Source organism: Thalia democratica, chromosome 1 (genome assembly GCF_965202585.1).
Source record: "Thalia democratica chromosome 1, ktThaDemo2.hap1.1, whole genome shotgun sequence".
Lineage (NCBI taxonomy): Eukaryota > Metazoa > Chordata > Thaliacea > Salpida > Salpidae > Thalia > Thalia democratica.
Window position 1 is genome coordinate 67,469,401 of NC_139165.1, and position 18,901 is coordinate 67,488,301.

Genomic DNA, 18,901 nt, shown 5'->3' on the forward strand with positions numbered 1-18,901 from the left:
TTTTTATATATTATCTAAATTGGAATAATACGATTACAGTTACAAAGATTCTATTTTTTTACAAAATCGTTGTTAATTGTTTAATACTTTTATTTTTAAAGTATATTTAAAGTTTTTTTTCAAAATATAAAACTAGCTATCTAAGTAACAATATGGTTTAAAACTAACTTCGAAAGATAAAGTAACTAAATAGCTTTTTATTACAACTATGTACTAAGTTAAAATATAAAAAAGAGATTAATTTAATTTTAATTCAATTAAAATTAAACTTATGTTTTAATTAAACTTATATGTGCATAATAAATTTGTAGATTTTTCTAAACAATAATTCTTTTTATTTATTTATTTGATACCGTAGCAAAATCACAAACAAACAAAGACTGTGTCCTGCACAGATTCAAGCGTTATATTCAATATATAAATCTTGTCTCAATTTAATTTGAGAATTAAGCTAACATTAATTATTAAAATTTATAAAACTAAAGTATCTTAGATGTAAATTAAATCGTAGATGTCATCTTAATAACCAATCTAACTAGTTTAAATAAATATCTTTTGCACAAATAAAGTATCCTACATTGCTTTGCGATTACAGTATAGTTTCTCTAAGCTTACTTTCTCAAGTACATTTACTAAGTTTTACACAACAATCTGTCTTTAAAAACGTTTTTTTTTTGACAAATTCCAGTGTTCATTTTACAGTCCATTTCTTTTTACAGCTACTGGTTTCTACAAAATAGACTAAAACAAAAAATTGTAAATAAATAAAATTTGTAAACTAAAGAAAACTAACTACTGTATATAAGTTCTTATAAACTAGCTTTACAAAAAAAAAGTACATAAGAGAAATATGTGTAATACTTAAGTAACATTTACACAACTGACAAAATTTAGTTGTACAAACTTTGTTTTTTTTTGTCTGCATATATATACATAAAATTATATAAATTTTATAGTACTAAGTGACTATATATTATAAAGTTAATACCTTTATTGGATTTTATTCACCTAAAAAATTACTTTTAAAACTAGGGCGTGTAAATATAATAGCTTGTTTTCAGACTATTTTTTCCTATTTTTAAAGTTGTAATATTCTTAGCTTATTTTATGTTTACAAATACAACCGCTCTGTATATAGTAATTATCATAAACTAACCAAATTGTCATTGTTGAAAAAATAAGGTTATAAAAAATGTTATTTATCCTTGGTATTTCTTATTTTAAGCTAAAGTTAAAGTTTCATTCTAGAATTCAGGGTCTGGTAGAAAAGATAAAGTACATAAGAAGACACTAGATTGTAACAAATTAATAGGCAAAACTTCACCTTTTTGCTACAAATCATTTGGGAAGCTCGTCAATTGCTCTAACTGTAAGTTTACTTATAAGTTTAATGTTAATTGTAGAATGCCTATAAATAAAATTTTATATTTCAGTTAAAAGTTGTGGAAACTCATGCAACATGTTTAGAACGTTGGAAACCTGCATACAGTAACAAATTCCCAGTTGTGTTTACATGTATTTATTTTGTGTTTTTTGTTCACTTTAATATTCAAATTTCGTCATTTTCGATAAAGTTTAATGTGTTTTTTAAATGGCATCAGATTTATTATTTAAATTCATTTCTTATTCATTATTAAAAAGTTTCTGTATTATTAAATTGTTTAACTTGATTTTTCCTAAAGTTCGTGAAAAACTAATCCGTTTTAACCGGTAAAAAGACATTGAATATAAAAGAGATCAAATAAACTAATTAAAGATTACTAAAAAACTTTTAAATTTCTTATTGAAAATAAAAATTGTGTTTACATTATTAACGTCTAAAGCATTAAAATTAAATTTTACCTCTGTATTATAAAAAACTTATTTATACTGAAAAATCATTAGAACAAAACTTAATGGACTTTTAACTCAACAATAAAACCATTTATTAAATATAAAAAGATAAACTAGACAAGGACTTTCTAAACAAACATACCACTCTAATGTTTTTATCAATAATTTAATCAAATTGTGATGTAATATCGTTATATTACCTGCTTGCATTCAAACAAAAAGTTTAAAAGATTTTTATTACAAAACCATAATTGCAGAACACTTCTTCAGGCATAGTTATTTGATATTTTATGAAAGCAATGTCATTTTGTATTTTTACTTTTTGTTTGACTAATTTGATTTTGAAATGGCAATTTTGAAATTTTGTTAAACTTTTATTTAATTTAAACGCGCTGTTTTGCTTAAATTTTATTCATTTCTAACTAGTAAGACTATCAATGAAACCTAAGAACATATTCCTTATTATATACCTATTTCAAATAGTATTTAAGAAGAAAGAAATAGTATTTAAGAACAAAGTTTTTTTGTGTGAATTAAATTTTTTGAAAACTATTTAACAATTATTTAAATTTTAAACAATTTCTGAGACATTTTAGTATAATACAAAAATTAAATCTATAGTTTTTGTATTTTTAAACATTGAAAAAACAAATGTTACACCTCAAAACAGACTAAATAAAAATTTAGATTTTTATACAATTTATACGACAGTTGAGTAAAGTAAGACTATTTTTTGGTCTAGTTTTAATTTAATTTTTAGTTTGCTAGTCTATTAAAACAAATGTAGCAACTTAATTGTCAATTTAAAACACTCATAAAAAGTAGAAAAAAAAAACTTTATATTAAACATGACAAAAATATTAGAATTTCAAAAACCATAACTAAAATCAACAGTGTAAAACGTCTTTGTCAAAGTGTTTTAAAGTTTAAGTTTCAAATTAAATTAGATGTCTTCATAACAAATGTTTTTGGATAAATGTAACATACCAACATCTAAACCTTCAAACTGTTTGTAATATTTTGAGTGTGAATTAACATCTAAAGTTGTAATAGATTTGTCTTACAAAAAATAAATTATTTTCAAATCACACAACTGCCATCTAATACAAAAGCTACGTTTGTATACTTCAAATACATGCAAAGTATTACTTTAACGAAACATTAACTCAGTTATTGAAATTGCTTAAATCTTATAGTATAACAACTGTATTCTTTAGTGTAAATAGTTATATAAACTTAAAATGTTATTCAAACCTTGTATTGTTTACTTTAAAGTACAATTTTATCGCTTGCAAAAAACAAGTTTATCTAGTCTAAATTTCTGATACAGCACAGTGTTAATCGATAAATCATTAAAGTTAACGAAATTTGAAAACAAGATGTTAATAGCTAATACTAACAAGTACGAATAAACTTTATTGTTAGCTCTGTCATACTTATGATTATCAACGATTGATATTTAATTTGTGAGTATATTTAACACACATGAATGTTTTTAATTTATCGAAAAAAATTATTTATATCTGATAGTGAATTAATAGCTTACTTCACGATAGCTATATTGATTTTTTTTTCGTGTTATGAGTTTATTTGATGTTAAGTGATATTTAAAAACAAACCAATCTATAAACCTATTAAAATCGTTTTAACTATTTTTAGAGTATACAATATTTTCGGCTTGTTTTAATTTCGTACTAATTGAAACTTTATTACTTTTTCTAGAAAATAAGATATCGTTTTAAGGATAAAACAAGCACTAGAATAAAACTTTTGGTATGCTTTTTTAAAGGACTTTAATAATATTTTCAAAAGTTTTAACTTCTTATTTTATATGATGCAATTTTATCTGTTAAAAAAATTTTGTTTTTTTTTTGATGTGTTTATGCTATTATGTTTCAAAATAATCATATCCAATTTCTCGAAAATTTTACAAGATTTTTTTGCACGTTTCAACCACACGATGAAAAACGTTACACGTATCAATACTTTTATTTGAGTTATAATTAGATAAATTAAAACACAAGTAATGTGGCATACTTTTTATACCTCTTAATGTTTTAAAAAGTAAATATTGTCTTATTTATTTGTCAAAAAAAAAAGCTTTCATTATTTATTTTTTTTTTCAATTTATCGCAATATTACAGAACTTCAATAGATTGAGACGAAACACATAGTCTTCGTAGAATAAAACTGCATTATGAAAGAAAAACTAAAAACATTTCAAATGCATTTAATCTATAAACTATGTAATTTGTTTAAACTTGATCCGTGTTCAAAAATCTAGTAAATTAATAGCTGAAACAATCTAAATAATCTGTTCATATGGTCAATATGTTGCAACATGTGTTGATATTTGCTTACACGAAAAAGTAAAAAATAAACCACAAACATTTTCCTTAAATTTTTATTTAATTTCAAGTTTTCAAATTTGCTTATTATATTAAGTTTAATTTTTTTTCGTACCCAAAAGTGGACTTTTTAAAATAAACCATTTAATGTGAAACAGCTATTTATAAATTTTATGACTTCGAAAAAGTGAAGTTTAGTAAATTATTCAACAAAAAAACCGGTGGTTCTAAAAATATTTAAAAGCCTGCAGACTATATAAATGAAGAAAAGTTCTGTACCTACCAGAATAGTACATAGCTTTTTACTACTTAAAAATAATTGTTTGCGTTTAATTGTCTTAAATGTTATATGAATACTGTATGTGTAATGAGATATCAAAAGTAGTATTTAAGAAAAAAGTTAGACTGAATACACAATCAGTTTTAGTCTTGAAAAATTACTAAAAAGGTTGCTTACAGAGAAGTTGTTCTTATGCAAACTAGTGTGTATGTGTGCACACTCGTTAAATCTATGGAATTAACAACTGTTTGCAATAATTCCAAAAAGTAGAGTTTTATAAACTTACTTATATATTAATTTTTTTTTAATTCAATATTAGGTTTTTTTGTGAATAAAATTTTTCCTATGTTTTTTATCTACATCTAAAGAAGTCATAGTGCCTCATGCAAGATGCACGTTGAATAGTCAAAAGCCCTGGGGGCGGATGAATATTTTGGGAGAAAATAGTCCCTTTTATGATCGCTTTTTTCAATTGAAAAAAAGATCGTGCTTAAATGTATTAACCCATATATCTCAAGCAGTTCCTAAAAAACTCAGCTACTTCAAGACTTATCTTTATTTATCAAAAAAAAATTGTGGTTTTGTATATGAAAGTTGTTTACAGTTTTATAAGGTGTTTGTAAGAAGTAGTACACAATGTCAATGTTTTTATGTTTTTTCGCTTTAATTTTCTGCTCTTTTACTGCAGGTGAGAAAGTATTTACTTAATAAATTTTAGTTTTATCGCATTTTATTCAAACAAAAGTACTCCTTTTTTATGAATTTAGAAAAAAAGTAAAAAAGTTATCAAAATACATTTCAAAAAGAAATTCTCAATATCATTTTGATCAGCTTTAAATAATATTGATTTAATAAAACGTAAAAGTTTAGCTTTGATAACAAACAGTTTTAAAATAATCTTACAGAAAAAATATGCTAAATATCTGTAATTTATAATTGTGTCTGTATAATTTTTTTTTGTACAAAAACATTTTCTTAAATTTATTCTAACAAACTAGCTATGGATCACGGCGAGACTTGTAAGGAAAAGTATTGTAAAATGAGCCACGGAAATTTTAACCATAACGACTTTACTACTACGTTCAAGTATATCACTGAAAGTAGATGGAACAACTACTTTATTCACATCAAAAATCCTCAGGTTTACCTTGTAGATAATTTATATAATTAATTTTAACAAAGTTACTAAGATTGCTGGAATTTTGCTGGCTCAATTTACCTTGTTTGAAGTAAATTAACAAGTTATTGATACGGCATAAGTGATAAATCAAAGTTAGAAAAATATTCTTATGTTAACAAAACAGCTTTTTTACTAACTTTTATTTTGAGTTCATTATTTATAAACGTAAATTAATTTATTAATTTTGAAAATTATCAGGATGGTTTACTTCAATTTAAGTTTTTTAACTTCGCATGCAGTTTCTACATAGAGTTCGAGAACTTTATGATTTTTTTTTAATTTAACGTATATTAATGCTGTTAAGTTTACAATAATAAACTTTTAACTTCTGTTTAATGTTCTTTTGTAAAGTTTAAAACAGAAGATACCAAACAATTAAATACTTTATATCTAAACGCAAAAAAAAAATACAACAAAATAATAATTTTAGCACTTTACATAAAATGCTCATGCTGTATAAGTAAGATTTTGACTTTTAATTTTGTAATTAAGAGAAACAAGTAGTTGAAAATATACACGCCAAAATATTTACACTAAAGTTGTTTTTATTTGTATAAAAACTAATTTTTAAGCCTTAGGATATATGTTTTACTCATTCACTTTATTCGTTTGAATTTTTTAATTAAAGTTTTTAAAAACCTATAAGCTGAAAATTTTAGAAACAATTAATTTATTAAATATAAGTTTAAGTTGTGCAAGTAAACACTAAGACTGTAGTAATAAAACTTAGTAAAAGTAAGACTGTTGTAACTATATTATTTTAAGCTTTATTGTTCAACGTTAAAAAATTTCCCATAATTGTGTTTTATTTAATATTTGAATATTTTTTTTAAGTTTGCAACTGCAGATAAGTATATCTAAGCTTTAATTATTTTTTTTTTCTGTAATAAAATTCTAATTCAGTTTAATTGTTTAAATTTTTAAACTATCGTTTTAAAAATAAAACGTACACAGAATATTAGTTACGATTACCTATAAGAAACTGTATGTTATTTTACTCTTGCTTCGATCCTTAACAATTTTACAAATTGAAATTTATCTATGAAGAAATTTATTCGCATCTATGTATACTTTTAAAAAGCAAAGCGTGAGAAAGTTTTTATATTATCAACATTTACTTCCTAGTTATGCGGTGTACAGTTACCTCAACTGTATTCCTATTTGTTATCTGATAATTAGGATACAAACATTACTTTAAGTTACTTATAATACAATTAAGAACTTAATATTTTTTTACAAATACGTAATTTAATATCTATCATACTAAATTTTGTTCTATATTTTTGAACACAATGTCTTTACTCATGGCCTCAATTATATAATTATCGGCTGTATTTTATACCAGGTACTGCTGACGTGAAAAGTTACCGCATCGAAATACGTTTTGAATTATTGAATTCCTTAAAACAACTTTTACCTGTTCTGACCATTTAACTATTTATAGTATGTCGAAATAGATGTATAACTGTATCTAATCTTTAGAAAACGTACACATTTTGGTTGATAAAAAAATTTAATCCCTGGTCTGATTGCTATTTGTCCGTTATGCAAACACTATACATTTGGTTTTAAAGTTTTCACTTAGGTTATTTATTTTTAACAAGTTTGTATTTATAGTAAATAAATATGCAAACCAACATAAAGCTTTCAATAAAACAAAAAAAAATGTGTTATAAATTTTTTTTTACAATATTTATAACAAGAATAAACTACTTTCTATTTACAATTTAAAAAAAAGCCAGAACATCTTAATATATACATTAAGGGCATATAAACTCTTACTTTCGTAACAAAAGTTTTTATCCAAAAAATAGGTTATAAATTTAATTTTTACAGTTAAATGAATTAATTTAATAAAGCTGATATTGTATTTAATAAAAATATATAAAACAGGTCAAGTCTTTTTATAATTTAATTCGCAACTAATAAAGTAATTTTATAAGCTATTATTGCATTTTAAGATTGTTTACTAAAAACAAAGCAACTGTAATTCATTAAAACTTTTATTTCGCTTTTACTAAGTTTATAAATCTTCGTCTATAGTCAAACTGCTTTAAACTAAAAAACTAATGGCTATTAACAAAAGAAAAAACTAAAACAAACGAGAAGTTTTTTATTTCACTTAAAACTTAATTATTTTTTTAAATACAGGTCCATTTAAATACTGTTTGAATACTGAATTATATTATAAAGATAAATAACGTTTGTAATTAATTTGTTGTTTAAAACGGCCAAAAAACTTGTTTAGATATTATAACTTACAATTTTTAATAAGCTACCAAAACCGTGAAATAAACTTTAATACTTTTTATTTTAGTTTAAAAGTTTGTTTTGATTTATTATTTTAAGTAGTTAGAAACTAAACTTTAAGTTAGTCTCTAATTTTTTTTTATTGCACATCTAAATTTTTTCTATGTATTATATTTATTTATCTAAGCATAAGTTGCAGGATTTTCCTAAACTTTATGTTTTTTTTGTTATTTAATTTTTTATAATTTTTTCTTTTTTTCACGACGTACCGCCAAGGATATTTTGATTAATTTTTGGTAAATTTCTAAGCAGAAGGTGAAGTTACTCATGATGTAACTTGCTCTCTTTACCTTCGTAAAATGTTTTTCATTGCATTGCGAACATTAAGTACTAATAATTTTTAACTATTATAAACAAGTGATGTTAAACACTTGAGATAATAATCAAATTAAGTATAACAACTAACTTAAGACTTATAAAGCTATTAAAAATATAGTTCTTTTTTTTTCAAATCCCGATTCCTACAGACATCAACTAGGTTGTTGTGTTTTTTTTTTCTATTCATACTATATTTCCAAATCTTGCAAATATTTTTAAAATATTTCATTCTCCACTTATCCTTTTGAATTGTATATAGAATTTGAACACAAAATAAAGGTATTACGCAACAAAAGTTTTACATAAGGCACAAAAAACGTAAAATACCATAAAAAACTTTTATTTGTTTATTGAATAGTATGTTGCAACAGTCTGGCAACAAATAAGTATTTATTCATAATAAATTTTAAAATCTCATAAAAACTTAGAATAGTTGTGAAAATATTTCGGTTACAATGTAACATGTAATACTCTTATATTTTTTAAAAACCCTAACTTGTTTTTTATTGTTGAAGATTAAAACTTATTGTAATTCGTAGGTTCTTTTTCAGAAATTTAAAAAAACTAGAACTTTTGTCTACAAATTATTATAGCTCAATTATTTCCAACAGACTTCCGTTAAGTAGTTTTTTTTTTGGTAAGTTTTAAAAATGCACGAAGGGACAATTTTGCACGAAGACGTTTTAGCAGAGGTTGAAACATTTTATTTTATTTTTATTTTATCTTTTACTCTTTTAACTGTCACTGTTACCCCTAAACTTTACCCTTGGTCGGTAACGTTATTTTCTTCTTATTACTTTTTTTGTTTATTTAATTTCTTTTTACTATCATTGTTACTGCTAACCCTTGGTCGGTTATTTTTTTCTTGTTAGTAGTTTTTTTCTTTTTTCTCTTTTTTCTACTATCACTGTTACCCTTAACCCTTACCTTTGGTCGGTATTTTTCTTTTACTAATTATTTTTGTTAATTTTTATCATTATTATTTTTTCGTGCAAAATTGATTCTCGGTGCAAAAATGACTTTTCGTGCAAAAGTGTCTTCGTGCATATTTTACCCGTCACTGTTTTTTGGTACCTTAAATACTCCCTAAGTTGTATATTTCATTAGGATCTAGTCAATTTACTGTCTCGTCTGATTTATTTGCTTAGCAATCAGATCTCTATCAAAATAGAGTTTGTAGATATTCATGAAAAATTTAGTTTTTACTTAATTCTTTATAAAATCATAGTTTCACTTTAGAGTTTGTGACACATAAACTTTAAGCTTTTAATAAACTATAAGGACACTAATTAACCAGTAATAGTTTAAACTAATATCAACTGTCTTCAGCTCGTGATTTTTTTTCTGAATTATAAAGTTATTGATATATAATAATAAAATTTTCTAAAATTGATTGTAACTTTTTTCTAGGCAATAGCCAGAGGAAAATCTTTTCTCCACATTTGTAGTAACTGGAAGTGTGATAGAATTGATACTTTCAAAGAGCAAATATTAGTTTACAAGAAATCAAGAGGAGTTGGATTTTATATGAGACCAAACGTCGGAGCAAGATTTCAAGTAGAGTTTTATTGTAAGTGATGAAAGAAACACTGTTATTTTTTATTGTTTCTCGAACTTGATTTTTTTTTTCCTATACAGCCGGATGCAACTTCATTGACGACGATGAGATAAACTTTAGTCTTGCTTCAGGAACAACTATCAGGAGTCAGGATCAAAAATGCTGGATCATGATCCCAAGACTTAAACAATCATTAGACAACTACAAGTCGCAAACAACAGAGTTTACCGTTGGTGAATTAAAAAACTCCATCTTACTTAGAGACTCTACCATCACAGTAACTAATCTAATAACCGGTAAAAAAATGTTTTATATTCATTTTAATTCAATCTCAGATAACTAAAATTCTTTTTTTTTTGTAATTCTTAAAATTAATAAGAATAGTTTTAGTATTTTTAGATACATGAACCATAGAAAGCATCACAATTGTCTTATATTTATAGTAAATTACTTAGTAAATATACTTAAAATTAGTTTTTTGACTGTTATTGCATTATTGGATATAAATTTATACCCAAAAAAAATCTGTTTATAAAAACTTTGAACTAACATACCGTCGAATAATCTATTATAAAAAACTAAATTAGGAAACAGAATAGCGCATGTGAATAGTACTCACGGTGGAGATAACTACATGAACATAGAACCAGCAGAAAAATCTATCGGCTACAACTTTGAAAGGAGCGTTTCAACAGTTGTCATGTTACAACTTGACAGCTGTCCACCAACAATGTGCGACCAGATAGAGTTTGACTTACAAGGTTCCACTCTGAACAACTTGAAATTTTACGCAATGCTTTAAACTATACTTGCATTCATAATAACTTTTTAGACAGTTTGTATAATGTTTTATGTAAAGTTTATTTCAATGGTTCCAAACAAAAAGATATTGTTAATGCTGAAACACGATAACACGGTTGATATTATAACACTACTATAAAAGTTACTTTTTGGAATCCTATTTTGATTTAAAATATTATATTTTGCTTTAAATACTATTTTAATACTTTTTTAAATTTTTAAAAAGGTTTGACTGAAAAACCTTTGTAAAAAAGCATCGTGTAATGTTATCGAATAAAAACATTATAGCAAAATACTTTATGTTTTTTTTAAAACTATTTATTGTTTTTATTTTACAGGAATGACGTCCTCTCAAATCGAGTGTATTATGGTCAGTTTATTACATTTAATTTTTTACTTTCAATATTTTATAAAAAGTTTAGATGTACTCCGAAATTTAAACTTAATTTTTAATAAAAACTTGATAATAACCTGTACGGGGATAGTGCTTAAGGGTAAAGTAATTTTGGTGTTGTTTGTAGTTTTAAATTTAAATAAAAACAGCGAAAAGAAGTGTGCATGCACGTTGATGACGATGATGAAACCTGTATGAAGTACAAAGATGAAGTGTGCATCGGAGACGACACGGAGGAAGGAAGCGCATTTGATGTTTGATTTTTGTACATTGACCAAATCATTTTGAAATATTTACCTAAAATTGACACTTATCAATCTTTTGCAATATTTACAAAAAAAATACTTTAAAAATCTATAAAAAAAACTGTGCATGAAGTTAAAGTATCCTTTTGTTAGACTAAAATTTTACTAATACAGCAAAGAATGTTGAATCCAAATATACGCGTCAATTGTAAGAAAAATAAAGGATATCACAGTAAATTTTGTTCAAAAAAATTCAAATGCGCATCATGTGAGTTATTTTTTTAGTACTTATTTTTTGTTGCAAATATCAAGAACATTAAATAAACTTTATTTAGTGTTTCAGCAACAAAACTAACTAAATTAGGCACTATTATTTCTGAAATTTAATAACCAGTGCTTAATTATTTTTTACATTTATAGTTATGACATTTGTAGTTTGTAGGTTTAAAGTTTTTAAAAAAATTCCAATGTTTAACATCATAAAAAACATCTAAAATCTATTAAATATTTACAACTTTAAGCAATACTGCTAAAGCTTACCTTTTTTAAAGCTTAATCAAATTACAAAAAAAAAAAATGATACGCACATAAGCCAAAGCTAACTGATTTTATATAAATTGTAGTTATTATTAGTATGTTAAAGTATAAACTTAATAAGTAGCAAGTATAATCTTTTAACCAAAAACATAGCTATATCTAACCATAAGACGATAAAACACAACAAAAACTCACAATGACACTATTTAAATTATTATAAGATTCTTATATTTGTCTTTTGTAGATTTTGTCTAAATTATATTATGTTATTCTAAACTAGCACCAACATTATCAGTAAATAAGGTTGGCGCCATACAAACAATTCTGAATGAATATTGTGATCAGATGATATGCATAAAAAATATGTTGCCTATTTCAAAGTTATAAAACGGTTTGAAAACTTCTTAGTGCCACTTTATAAGCTGCAACCGATAATTCAGATTGTAGAATTTTTTTTAATAAATAAGTATGCTTCCTACATTGACCGTATCCAATAATATTTTTGTAAAGTGATATTGAACTGTAGAACTACTATACATTTCCTTTAAAATCAAAAACTCTTTAACATTTTAAAACATTGAACAACGACTCTAAATACTATAAAAACGCTCGTAAAAGATATTAATGCAAGTTTTTATCCAAATAACGTATAAGTATGCTTCAAATCCACAAATAAACGGAAAAAAAAATTGTTGAAAATGTTATGCAATTGGTATTTAACACAACTAGGTGGTATGTATCAGTCTTACTAATCTTTAGGCTTTCGACATGAATTAGTTATAAAAGTTACGAATTAACATATTTAAATGATAAGATTTTACTTAATGTAACTAAATGCAACACTTGCTAAAATTATGTTAGCAAAAACTGAATAAAACAAGTTTTTGTGTTGTTACCTCAACTTAGACACTGTTGAATTTAAGTTACACAAAGCTGAAGTAAATTACTTAAGTCAAAACTTTATACTATTTCCGACTACAAACTTATTTTGAAAAAAAAAGCTTACGTTTCTTGTCTCAAGTACAATATTTTTTTTAAATAAGTTTGAGTGTTCTTTTACTAAATAGTCTATAAAAACGCTTTTATTTTGTAAAGGAAAATTTTTGTAAAACCGAAAAGTATCTTTAAACAAATAAAACTGTAAAGAAAAAACGCACTACCTCTAGATTCAACGTTATCCTTAGTAGGATTTGACTAACACAGCACTAGTATAATCTAAATTTTAGTTAGTTGTTGATTATTTTTAGGTATAATTTAACACCGTAAAGTCTTTATTTATAAAACATTCATTTTGAAGGGATCAAATTGAAAGATTGTAAACATGTTTTATACTACGGAAACAAGTCAAGTACAAATTTTTCATTTTTATCAATAATAATGATAGACATCTTCAATAACGACCTTCACAGTTATTTTAAGCTACACTTTTATTTTCAGAAAATTTAGTTCTGTAGAAATTTATAGCACCAAACGATTTTATTTTTTCTATGTTTATGTTTTGTTTTATAAATAGCAGTTTATTTTTGATGTATACAATAAATTATTAATAATAGTAATAATAAAACAACAATAACATACTGAAAAAAACAGCAGTATTCAAATTTATAATGTTATAAAGTAAAACAAAATTTTAAAGATAAAAAACGTCTTAGATGATAATAATGATAAGAATAAAACATAAAGACTGGTTATTACACTAACACAAGGTTACACTAATAAATCATTAGCTAGAAATTTAAAACTGGTTTAAGGTTTCACAAATTACTCAAGTATACGTAACAAAACTTATAAAAGTTGCATGCATTGAATTTTAATACTAAGTTTGCCTAAGAATTAGTTGAAATTTATTTATTTTTCTAATATTTCTTGGCAAAATTTTTACTGGAATATCTACATTTTTGAACTAGTCTCTACTATAATTATAATAATGATAAACTAGTGAAACATTGTAAAAACACTAACTAAGTGTCGTCCCTTATTTTTGTTGTCACTACATGTCATCAACTACATAGTTTCAATTACGGTTATACAATAAAAATTTTGAGCTTTTATTTTTTTTAATCATAAACAACTATATACTTTAAATACAAAGAAAACTTTTAAACGTATAAAAAACTTCCTATCAAATAAATTTTAACGTTTGAATATATAATGTTCAAATGTATAAATAATGTCATTTTATTGTTTTTTTGTTTAAAGTTTTGTTTGTAAAAAGACATATTTTGATATGTATTTTTTACTTAAAACATAAGCCTTTCTTTAGTAAGTTACTTTTGTTGAACATGTGTAGCATTATCAAAGTAAAAGTATTTTACGTGTTAAGACTGTTTAAATATTGTTAAGTATTTTCTAAATATCTTAAAAGCTTTTTTTAGGTTTTTTTTACAATCGATAACAGCAAATAACTGACTTGTATCAAAATATTGTAGTTTTTTATAGCTACAGGTAAACTTGACTACATACTGTTTGTGATAATTTTTTTTTAATATTTGTGAAACAAATTCAAATATATTTTAAAGTAGTTTAGCATAACAAGATTTTAGAATACTTAAGTGAATCACGTTTATTTCCTATCTGTGTTTTATTGTTACAATTTAGCTTATTTTAGTTTTTTTATTTTGGAGCTACAAAAAAAACACAAATGTGTAATTAAATAGTTAAAACATGTTTGTTGCATACAATTAATAGGTCTTTGTCTAGTTATGATTAACCACTTAACAATATTTAAAACCTCTTAAGTTTAGAAAAAAATATCATGATATATTACTCCATGTATTTTAAATTATAAACTTTTAACGTTTAAAATTTTTCACATTGTAATATTATCAATCTGTAGCACTCATTTAAAAAAAAATCAAGCATATAGGATTTTTTCTAATATGATAAAAGAAACTTTTTTCTTTGCACAAATATATTTCATCAACTTTCTCTAGTTTGTTTACAACCGTAACAAAAAATTTATTTTACTTTATACATCTTTTTGATATAATCAACTATAAAGAAAAGTTTATCAAACTTCAATCAACCATGAACAATTAATTTACATAAAAAGTGATATAACTACATTTAAAAACAAACAGGGTCTAAGTAAATAACGAAAGTAAGTAGTTCTTTCGGCTTGCATAAAGTTGGCTTGTAAGATGTATAAGTATAGCTTCAACTATAAACATATCAAAAACATTACAGCATTATCTTTATATACTAAAGTTTGCTTCACTGTAACTCTTTGTACCATCTGAATTCTAAATAAACGATCTGCTATTGATAACTTTTTCATAGCACTATTAGTTATGATACTAATAGTCGTTGATTGATTGTTAATATGACTTTTAAAAAGTTTCAGAACATGTTCCTTTATTCTCAGTGTCAATACTTCTGAGCAATATAACTGTTTGAGCAACAGTATTTGAAAGTGTAAACAACACAACTATTGCATTAGTTAGGTATAGGATCTCTACCAGACATGTTAAAAAGCTCTGCTTTGTTTACTCAAGCGTGAAATTACTAACTTAAAACAAACCAAAAATAAAACACTTCATTGCTGAATTACCATAGTAACTTTTAGCATTTTAACATCTGAGCCAGAAACGAAAATAATTCTATATCTTGCTGAATAGTAAACTTTTCTATCCTTTTCTTAATACAGCTTTAAAAATTTGTTAATTTTGCACCTACATAAGGCAAAACTAGTATAACATTAAATTTTTCTGACCCAGAAAAAATCTTTGTGGTTTAGTTTATTATTTTCAGTTTTTAATACTCTGTCAATAAAAGTACTTGTAAGTTTATTCCTCAATTATACTTTGTTTATTACAAATAGTTCAGCCGAAAAAAATGAGACTAGAAAATATTTCTGGCTCTGTGAAAGATATTTTTAAATGATCCAATTTTTTGTTCTTTTACTAAAATACGATTGAAAATTTATAAACTGTACTGTTAATGTTGGTTTTCAAAAAAAAAAAAAATTTATCTTTTTTTTTTAGGACATTCCTTAATGAAATTTGATCATTTCCTGCACTTCATTTTGTGAAATTTATAGCACAATGTGCTAAATTTAATTTTTCAACTAACATGAGCTAAACAACAGGATTTGTTCTATCTGCGATACCCTTATAAGCTCACGTTATAGCAAATTTAAATCACCCATTTAATTCATGTGAAAACAAAATTTATTAGAAACAAACTAAACTATAAACTAGTGTGAGGAAGAAAGTTATTTGAATCCTTTATTGTATTTTAATTGCTCTTTCCAAAATTATCTTAAACTAAGAGACTGTTTACAAAAAAATTCATCCAGGTTTTTGTAATATTAAGTTTGCTTTGTTTTTGTTTAAAAAACGTTTTTAATTTTCGTTTCACACCATTATACTAAAATAAATCATATATCCATATTCATTTAAACTGGAAGATTTTTATTTAAACTGTTGCTAGTCGTTTTTAATATAGCAATTATTATTATATCAGCTTTTTTTTTACTTTTATGATTTACTTATTGTTTTTTGACAGATAAAAGATGCAGCGTAGATTGTTTATACTTCAGAATGATGGAAAAAGCTTTGAAAACATGTAGGAGTGGGTTTTACTTATTTTAGTATAGTGCTTTGACAAAACATAAAAACTTCTTTTGTACTATAAGAGAACACTTTTCATAAATGCTTTAATTTCTCTCAAGTTTCTAGAAAAATATTAATAAAACTAACGTAGATTTGATTAGTTTTCATACAGCATATTTTTTTTTGTTTTAGCTTTGATTATTTTTATCGTTTGCTTCTTTTTTATGTTTAATAAAATTATCTAACAACGATGTTTTGTAAATTAGTTTAACACTTTACTTCAAAATATTCAGCATCTAAGTATGATATCTAAAAGTGTATTTTTTGAAATATAAAACGTTTTTATTTGATCTACTAACTTTTTTTTGTTTTAGTAATTACGAACATCTTAATTTACATGATAAATTTATTTTAATATCTCTACTTTAACTACAAACACTAGAGTATTCAAAAAATTTTAAACTATTTAAAACCAAATGCGTTAAGAAAAAATAAGAAGAATCTTTTTATTATTTCCAATAATAGAATTTTTTTTAATGTACATTTAAATTGTATATTCTTATTGCAAAGTCCGATGTATAATTAAGTCAAAAATTCAAAACAAGGAATTTATTCATTACTTTCTTATACCATTTTTTAATTAAAGCCTTAAAACTAAAAAGTGACTTTGAAACTAAACTTTTTACAAGTTGATTAAAGTAAAATACTAGTAAACTCAGTGAAACTTTTTAACTTGTTAAAACTTATGTTTGTAAAATAAAATTAAAACTCGATTTATGTATGAATTTGTTAGCAATTTTTAAATGAATGGTTTAAATACTTGTAAACTTGTAAAAATTTTTAAATAATTTTTTTTAAAGTTATCAGTTATATTTTTTTTAGTTTTAAAAATTTATGTTTTTTTATCAACACTTTATTTCGAACTAGTTTTGAATAGTTTTTAGAATAAATTAACTTTACATTGATTCTTACGTTCATTATATTACTCTTCATAAGTCATCATCAACTTAGGTATTAGACGAATAAAAAATGTACCAAAAACGTATGCACATATAAACACTAAAAAACTTTTTTTAATGTTTTTTTCAAATATGAAGTAAAATATATTTTTTTTACCAGAAAGTATAAAGTAAGAAAATTTACAATTGAAATATTATTAAAATATCCGTAAGGTTTTAACCTATATTTTTAAGTAATATAAAAATCTATTTTAAATAATTCTTACCAAATCTTTTCACTTGTATTATTTAATTGTAAATCTTGTTACTGAAAAAAAGTAGAGAACAGTTTTTAAACTAGCATTGAAATCAAATAAAACTTTAAACTATCCAAAGCACATAAACAAAAGTTTTCCAATATCTTACTTTAAGTCTTTTTAAAAAAAAGTTCAATGTATTTGATCAAAGTATAAAATATTTTTCTTGGTGAAATATAAACAAAATAAAATCAGGCCCAATTAGAAAACAATTTGTATGCATACGAACTTAATTCTCCTCAAATTTACTAAAATTTTCAAAAAATAGTAAAAATAATTCAAAAGGTTTTCAAAGGTGACATAGGAGCTTCATTGGTCTCTGGGCTCTGCTCAGTGCTCACGTTGACGTGATGGTTTGTTGACCTGGAAGACGTACGGCAGTTTTGGTTTATATCTTTAAACGTCAACAGCTTCCACAAGTCTATGTAAGAGCCGATGACGCACACGAAAAGAATGATCAAGTCGACGTCGTACAAGAGATGCTTGTACAGAGTGTGCAAGTCATCGACTACGAATTTAGCAAGTACGAGCATAACAACGCTTGTTAGAGTCGGATACACCATGCAGAGCAGACACCTGTGGATAATTTCAGTGTACTTTTTAAGAGGCTGACCTTCTTCCGACACCAAGTTAGACAACCGACGCTGTTTTATCAAAGGAAAACTGCTCAGCAAAATAAATATTCCGTGGTATAAACCCACTGACACTGTTGATAACAGCGCTGGTAAGTTTTTTATGGATTCTGAGTTTTTCAAGCAGCCTCTTGGCGAGTAGCTGTACCTGCGAGTTGCGAGAATTATGATCAAACTGAAAATTGCACTGAAAATAAGAAAGTGGAAAGTGTACTGGCTCAAAAATCTCAGAAAGGAGTTTGTGAGGTGTCTTACGCTTGAGTGTTCATAAAACACTCTTTGACGATACCACAAAATAAGTAAGGTGCTCAGTATTGCAAAAGTGTACAAAGTATATCTAAATCCTTTTATCGAATCACAAAAGTATGGATTAGGAACATCACCAAACCGTGATTCTACAATTTCCATGGCTAGTAAAGACGTTATAAGAACTGAAGATGTGAGACTTAATCTATCCATAAAAACAATGTATTTTGTTGTACTTTTCAACGATCGTTTAAAGCTTTTTTTGTTTTTATTGTGTTTATAATATACGAGACACGTAAGGAAATAAATAGAAACCAACATACATGCAACAGCTATTATTGTCGTGTTGAATTTATCATCTTTATAGTTATCAGTTAGCTTGTGTTTGTCTGTTTGTTCGGTTAAGTTTTT

At 24.7% G+C, this 18,901-nt stretch overlaps 2 protein-coding genes across 2 annotated transcripts; one reads left to right on the forward strand and one right to left on the reverse strand.

Moving 5' to 3' along the window:
* Positions 1-5,009: 5,009 nt before the first annotated feature.
* LOC145846876 (uncharacterized) lies at positions 5,010-16,602 on the forward strand. The gene is made up of 9 exons (XM_082953442.1): positions 5,010-5,149; positions 5,460-5,602; positions 9,680-9,839; positions 9,908-10,123; positions 10,415-10,588; positions 10,967-10,998; positions 11,172-11,276; positions 11,442-11,535; positions 16,311-16,602. Exons 1-9 carry the CDS (start codon positions 5,098-5,100, stop codon positions 16,394-16,396), a joined length of 1,062 nt encoding a protein of 353 aa, XP_082809568.1. The 5' UTR covers positions 5,010-5,097; the 3' UTR covers positions 16,397-16,602.
* A 1,185-nt stretch (positions 16,603-17,787) lies between these two features.
* On the reverse strand, positions 17,788-18,736 carry LOC145832192 (uncharacterized). The gene has a single exon (XM_082939523.1). It carries the CDS (start codon positions 18,650-18,652, stop codon positions 17,891-17,893), a length of 762 nt encoding a protein of 253 aa, XP_082795649.1. The 5' UTR covers positions 18,653-18,736; the 3' UTR covers positions 17,788-17,890.
* Positions 18,737-18,901: the final 165 nt, after the last annotated feature.